The sequence below is a fragment of the Dasypus novemcinctus genome, chromosome 8, assembly GCF_030445035.2.
Source record: "Dasypus novemcinctus isolate mDasNov1 chromosome 8, mDasNov1.1.hap2, whole genome shotgun sequence".
Taxonomy (NCBI): domain Eukaryota; kingdom Metazoa; phylum Chordata; class Mammalia; order Cingulata; family Dasypodidae; genus Dasypus; species Dasypus novemcinctus.
The window spans coordinates 77,134,483-77,141,783 of NC_080680.1; the positions used below are offsets into that span (position 1 = coordinate 77,134,483).

A 7,301-nucleotide genomic window follows, 5' to 3' on the forward strand; every position below is an offset into this window, starting at 1 on the left:
GCTCATGTTTTTTTACCCACTCTGTCAGCCTCTATCTTTTGTTTGGGGAGTTTAATCCATTCACATTCAATGATATTACTGTAAATGCATTATTTACGTCCATCATTTTATTCTTTGTTTTTCATATGTCATATCTTATTTTTGCCTGTCTTTTTACTCTCTTGGTTACCCTTTCTGCTATTCTTTCTTCTATACTATCTTCCAAGCCTCTCTCTCCTGTCTTCTTTCAGGTTATAAGGCTTCCTTTAATATTTCCTGCAAACTTGGATTCTTTTTTAAGAATCCTCATAGTTTCTGTTTGTTTGTGAATATTTTAAACTCACCTTCAAATGTGAAGGACAATTTTGCTGGATAAAGTATTCTCAGCTGGCAGTTTTTCTCTTTCCGTATCCTAATTGTACCATAACACTATCTTCTCACCTTCATGGTTTCTGTATCACTTATTCTTTCTTCCATCATTTCAAACCACTTGTATGCCTCTAATGTGTTTCCCCTCCTTGAGATGGCTCCCTTATCTGTCTGCTCATTGTCTGCTCAATGTCTGTTTTTTCTTTAGAAGGCACTGGGAACACCAAACCCCAGACCACCCATGTGAGAGGTGGGCACTCAACTGCTTAAGCCACATCCACTCCCTGCTCATTTGTTTTTAGTGTGTTCACTGCTCATTGTTTGCTCATTACCTTGATTATTGATTTTGCTCATTGTCTGCTCATTGCGTTTTTTGGGGTTTTTTTTTTTTTTTGGCTCATTGTCTGTTTGTTTTTGCTTGATGGCTGCTTGTCTCCTGTTCATTGTTTGTCTTCTTTAGGGGGCACCAGAAACCAAACCCAGGATCTCCCGTGTGGGAGGTGGACACTCAACTGCTTGAGCCACATCCATTCCCCCTCTAATGTGTTTTTTATCTCACCTATTGTGTCTTTCATTCCTATGAGCTCTGTTACTTTTTTATTCTGGTTATCAAATTCTTCTCTGCTGAAAGGTGTTGCTAATGGGTAAAAGTTTTGGAGAGGGAGAGTGTGGGGTAAATGGGTATCCCCTATATTTTCAATGTAACATTTATGTAATCTAATGCTTCTTTAAAAATAAAACAAGACATAAATAAAGAAAAAAGAAAAAAAATTGATGTCCTTTATCTCTTTAGCCATATTGTCTTTTAGCTCATTCATTTGATTTTGGAAGTTTGTATGCATCTCATTAATTAGTTGTCTCAAATCCTTCATCTCTTCTGGAGCTTTAATATAGTCCTTTTCTTGGGACATTTCTTCCATTTTCTTAGTATGGCTTGCAATTTTTGCTGGTGCCCACGTGTGATGGTTAGGCTATTGTGTAAACTCGGCCAGGTAATTGTGCCCAGTTGTTTGGTCAAGTAAGCACTGTGCTAAATGTAATACAAGGGCATTTATGGACTTTAGTCACCATTGACTTTACTGCAGTGGTAAATCATTGATAGCTGATTACAATTACATCAGTCAGGGAGATTACCATCAGCAATGAGTGATGCTTTATCCAATCAGATGAATACCTTAAAAGGGGAAGTGATTCCAGCACTGAGTGAGAATTTCCTAGCTCATCTTTGGACAGCCAACATCTCCCAGAACTCATCAAGGACCTTCACTGGACTTTCATTGGAGCCCCTGTTGCAGCCTGCCTGTGAAACCTGGACTTGTGCATCCCCATAGTCATGTGAGAGACTCTTATAAAATCACATACTATTGACAGATATCTCTTATTGATTCTGTTTCACTAGAGAACCCTGACTAAGACACTAGGCATCTGATTAGAGTGGTGAGTTTACTCAGAACTTGATTTCTCTCTCTTTCAGAGAGTTTTAGTGGTAGGCAGCAGACAGCATTCTTTGGCAGCCCTCTCAGTTCAATGCCTGGTCAGTGTGTTTGCTGCAACATGGACCAGATCAGGATGATAGAGGATCCTGCTTGGAGGCTAAGAGCCTCTTAATTCAAACTTTCTAAGAGGCAGTTCTCCAACCTTTGCTAGCAGCCTCTCCATTCTCCTGGGTGGGAAACAATGCTACTCCCTTCTGCACCTCAACAACCAGTCCTGGTCAACAGAGAGGGAAATTGAAAGCGTCAGATTTCATTAGTCCTCTGCCTGCTCCCATGATAAACAAGGGTATGACCACTACCACTCCCTCCCACCCCACAGCCTGACAGGCTCATGGGAAACAGCAGACCAAATTTGTGGGTCAAAAGCTGAGTCACCCCTCTCTTTCCCCTTTCCTGTGGAGGTGGATCCCTGGAGCCCCCTTTGTCTCTAGCTACCAGCCCCAATGCCTGAGAATTCAAAAATCTCTACAGGGTTAGGGAGGACACCGGCAGTTGCAGCTGCAATTTCTAACTCATAGTTTTGCTATCACTAGTCTTTTCCTTTGCCCCTTTCTCCTCTGGGTAGTGTCCAGCCTTACCCTGGTGTCCTAAACCCTAGAAGATTTTTTTTTCCAGGCTGTTTCTGCCTATCCTCTAGCTATTTTTCTGGGAGAGAAGAGAGTCCCATGTCTTTCTATTCTGCATCTTCTTGGAAATCCTCCCATAAATAATTTTGATGAGACACTGTATTTAGCATTATTACTGAAATGCTTAAGGACTTCTAGCTTCAACATTGTGAGAAACAATAAACTGCCATTGTCTAAGCAAACTCATTGTATGGTTATTTTTTTTTAGCAGCTGGAAAAAAACTGATACACCTCTCTTTGTTTTTTCCAGCTAATTCTGTCCCCTATTTTCAGACTTAGATCAAATGCCACACAATGTGGTAAGATTTGTCTGACCCCTTCAGACCAGGTAGATATCCCACCTCTATGCTCTCACAGCACCCTATGGTTTTCCATCAAAGCACTTACCACACTGTATTTTTTATCACTTAGTAAGTTAACTGCCCTTGCTTATGCATTCCAATCTCTCTTTGGCTAAGGACTTTTCTATTGCACTCACCATTGATTGCTCAGTTCCAAACAAATGCTTCCTATTAGATAATATGTGCTTAGTAAATTACCTCCAACACTAGCATAATGAGTGGCACTTTTGAGGTGCTTAATTAATTGAATCAGTGTTTACTGAGTCAATACATGAGTGCAGGAAAGAATGGATCAAAGAAGAACACATGACCTATCATAGAGAATGTTCCATGTGCACTTGAACAGAATGTATATTCTGTTCTTTGATGGAGTGTTCTTTAGATGTCATTAGGTCTACTATGTTCATAGCATTGTTCAAGTTTTCTATTTCCTTGTTGATCTTTTCCCTTGTTGTTCTGAAGTCTCCAAGCTATTATTGTTGAATTGTCTCTCCCTTCATTTGTCAGTTTTTCTTCAAGTATTTTGGTGCTTTATTATTATTAGGTGCATATATGTATATAATTTTTATGCTTTCCTGATAGATTTATCCTTTCATTATTTAAAAAATAACCCTATTATTCTGTTAGGGAAGTCACATATCTCTATCAAGTGGCCATCTCCCAGGCCTCACCCACTGCCACCTCTTTCTCTGGGGAAGTCACAAACACACACAAAGTGGTCATCTTCTGGCCTTCTGCTACCCTCACATGCTTTCCTATTGTGTGTCATTTCACAATCTAGGGAAAATGTTAAGTCTATTGAAAAGACCCAATTCTCAGTGGCAGGGCCCCCTCCCCAAGGTGGATAAAAACCACACTCAAACTACAGATTTGTCTCCATTCTCTGGCACAAAGTGCTGCGTGTGGAGCGGCCATCTATCAACCCCAACCGTAGCAATTTTCAGCCACCCAGGAGACTGGTTGTGATGGGATTTCTTACCCTGCTCTTTTGGATTATCTAAGTGACTAGGAGTTTGCCCTTTCTAGACTCTTTATTCTATGCAATAAAGGGATTGTTTACTGTAAGTTTCTGTTGTGCCCAAAACCTGTGTTTCCACACACAGCATTGTAGTAACTTGCTCCACATTATTTCCAGTAACACTTTTTTGTTTTAAAGTCTATTTTGCCTAATATTAAAATAGCCACCAGAGCTTTCTTATGGTTGCTGTTTGCATGATCTATTTTTTCCTATCCTTTTACTTTCAATCTATTTGTATCTTTGAGTCTAAAATGTGTCATTTCATTCATTCCAAGGATTTCCAAAAGAGATGTCTTGCATGGACTTACATTCTTCAGAGGTCCAAGATACTCTCTGCTTATTAGGATGCCATTTTTATTACTTTCCATTTTATTACTTCCCTCTAGGCACAGCTAGAAAGCACAAATCCACTTTTTTTGGTGGTATTCTTTCAGTCCTCATTCCACAACCCCTGGTGTGGTTTCTGCAAAGCAATTAGCACCCTAGTTGCCTGTCTGCTTTAATGCAATTTTCAAAAACTACCTAATATCAGGGAAAATATTTAGGCACTTGGAAACTGAAAAGGAATTGCCAGACCTCCCCTCTCATCTCAGCTCCTTCAAGGCACTACCTCCCTTTCCTTGGAAGCCTCTCTTATCTCCAGCACAAAGCAGTTCAGTACAAATTAATAAAATGGCCACTATGCCTCATCATGTGGCTCAGAAACCAGATGGAAAAATCTCTGAATCTGAACTAAAGCCTAAAGTCATTCAGTTCAGGGAAAGTCTTGCACTTCTCAAGCTTCCAGTTATTTGGAAATACAAATAAAACCATGTAGAGTAAGTATCAACTCCCTGTGATCTCTGACAAAATTTTATTCCCCCAAAACTTTGAGCTACAAAATCTTTTAAGGATGGGCCTGTATCTCACTTTGGGTCCCTGATGTTGGCACAAAGCAGAGCACAAAAGAGAAGCAACTATTAATTACTTAGAAACATTAGAAATTACTTAAAAACTATTACAAGTGAAAGGACAGTGGTTTCCTTGTTGAGCTTTGAACCTAAATAGATTTGCACCCCTAAGCAAGTCATTTCACCCCACTGATTTCCCCATTAGGGCCTCCAAAGGTTCCACAAACTGACCATCTCTGGTCTAAAATGCTGTAAGAATCTTTCCCCAAACTTCGTGTTCCTAAAAGACTGCTGTATTGATTAAAAGAAAGAAGGAGGGAAGTAGCTGTGGCTCAAGCAGTTGGGTGCCCGCCTCCCACAGGGGAGGTCCCCCTGATATGTGCTCTTGCCTCCTAAAGAGGAGCACGCTGACAGGATGGGCTGGCGCTGCGAGCTTGACACAAGACGAGAGGGAAGCGGAAGTGACTCAGCTGCTCGAGTTTGAGAGAGTCCAGGGTTTGATATCCAGGGCCTCCTGACCCGTGTAGTAAGTTGGCCCACGCACAGAGCTGCCCGGGGCAAAAAGCACTGCGGGCCATGCAGGGGCGCCTGAATGCACCCTTGAAGGAGAGCCACCCCAGGTGAAAAACGTGCAGCCTGCCCAGGAGTGGCCCCACACACGCGGAGAGCTGACGCAGCAAGATGACACAGTTTCCCAGTGCCACCGAGGGTGCAAGGGGACAGAAAAACACACAGCGAGCCCACACAGACAACGTAGCAGACAACAGGGGAAGGGGAGAGAAATAAAATAAATCTTAAAAAACAAAAAACACAAGATGAGGTCAAACAGACACAGAGCAGACAGCGAGTGCAAAAACAGGGTGGCAGGCAGGAGTGTGGGGAAGTAGGAGCCTGTGACCACCCCCACCCGAGAGGAAAATTCCACAGCCCCCTAACCGCCTATATCTCGCTTCTGTAACAAGCTTGCTTGACTGTAAAACCTTATCTCAAGTCCTCCTCCTGTAGAAAGTGTCAGTCAGCCCCTACCAAAAGACCAACCTGACCCAGACCCTTGTAAATAACAAGAACTCCCCAACCGCTTATCTCCCCTGACAGAATTCCCAGTGCTTGATTAACCGCAAACACCTGCTTCTGTACGTGCTTGCCCCGCCCCCCAACCTTAAAGCCTATATAACCCCCCAACCAACCCCCCCCCCCACCCCGCCACTTGCGGCTGCTCTCTCCTCTCCATAGGAGGAGGCAGTCGCCACGCAGCTATTAAAGCTCTCAATTGGAACTTTATTCAGAGTCTGAGTCTGATCGATATCGCTGGTCTATAACAGGAGGAGACATAAAATAAAACTTTGAAAAAGGGGGTGAGGGTGGAGACTCAAGGTACAAGTCCTGAAAACTGTCTTCCCGCCTCAAGCTCCTGAGGAGCACCTGAAGGCTAGGGAGCCCTGGGCGAGGGGGACACTCACCTTCCTTAAACCAGGGAGCCATGTAGCTCAGGATGTAGGTAGGGTCCAGAAGCCTCCTAACGTAGGCGCCCACGGTGCGCAGGTTCTGCCGCTCCTCGGCCGTCATGCCTGCGTCGCCGCCTGCGAGGTCCTGCCTCGCCCGCGCTTCTCCCTTTAAAGCCCGGTTGAAGGAGAGAGCTGAGCGCAGCGACACCAGCAGCGAACTGGGAGGGATTTCCCAAGAAATCAAGCCAGTGCGAGGCGGAGCAGCAGGGAAACCTTAAGTCTTGAGGCAAAATCGAAACTGAAACTAACGGCTGGGGGAGGGCCGGGACCGGAGGACCTGCTGGGGCGGCGTGAAGGCTCGGGTCCACGAACCTTCTCCGGGCAGTTTCGTTTCCTCGCACTCACTGACTAGTTTTGCCAACCCTGGAGAGAAGGGTCATCCAGAGGAACCCAGGAGGACCCCTGGGAAAAAGTTTTTAGCTTGTTTTTTTTAATAGCCGTAAGGTTTACATCCTGTAAAATTCACGGATTTTAAGCATACAGTTCGATGATTTTTGGAAAATATATGCTATTTCCTCAAGATGACTAGGCGAAAGTCTATGTTTAACTTTATGAGAAACTGCTACGTGTTTTCCTAAAGATGGCTGTTATCATTTTGTTTCCCACCAGCAGTGAGCCCAGTTGATATACATAATCACCTTGATCAATCTTTTTTTTTTAATATAAATGTTTAGTCATCTTGGTGGGTGTGAAATGGTATACCATTGTGATTTAATTTGAAATTCCCATATGATTAAGAATGTTGGGTACAATTGCATGTGCTTATTGGCCATTCATATGTCTTCTGCGAAGCATTTGGGCAGATCTTTTGCCCATTTTTGGGTTGTGCTTTTCTTTTTATCATGGATTTACAGGAGCTGTTTATTTATTCTGGATGCAAGCCCATTGTTAAACCTTGCATTCCAGATATCTTCTCCCAGTCTGTGGCTTGCCATTTCATTTCCTTAAAGGTGTCTTTGGTGAATTTTTTTAAAGGAGGTACTGGGGATTGAATCTGGGATCTTGTAAATGAGGAGCAGGTACTCAACCACTGAGCTACAACCCTCCCTTTAAAGGTTTCTTTTGATGAGCAGTTTA

The 7,301-nt window shown here is 43.2% G+C and overlaps 1 protein-coding gene across 2 annotated transcripts in view; it reads right to left on the reverse strand.

Annotated features, from left to right (window-relative positions):
• The window catches only part of RIGI (RNA sensor RIG-I), an 83,959-nt gene extending 77,489 nt beyond the window's left edge, over positions 1-6,470 (reverse strand). Inside the window, exon 1 of one of the 2 annotated variants that reach the window (XM_012521126.4) lies at positions 6,180-6,470. In XM_012521126.4, the coding sequence (XP_012376580.2) occupies positions 6,180-6,285 (106 nt within the window). In that variant the 5' untranslated portion in view covers positions 6,286-6,470. The remainder of the gene's footprint in view (positions 1-6,179) is intronic. The other variant, XM_071216807.1, reaches the window with a different exon arrangement.
• Between the last annotated feature and the right edge of the window lie 831 nt (positions 6,471-7,301).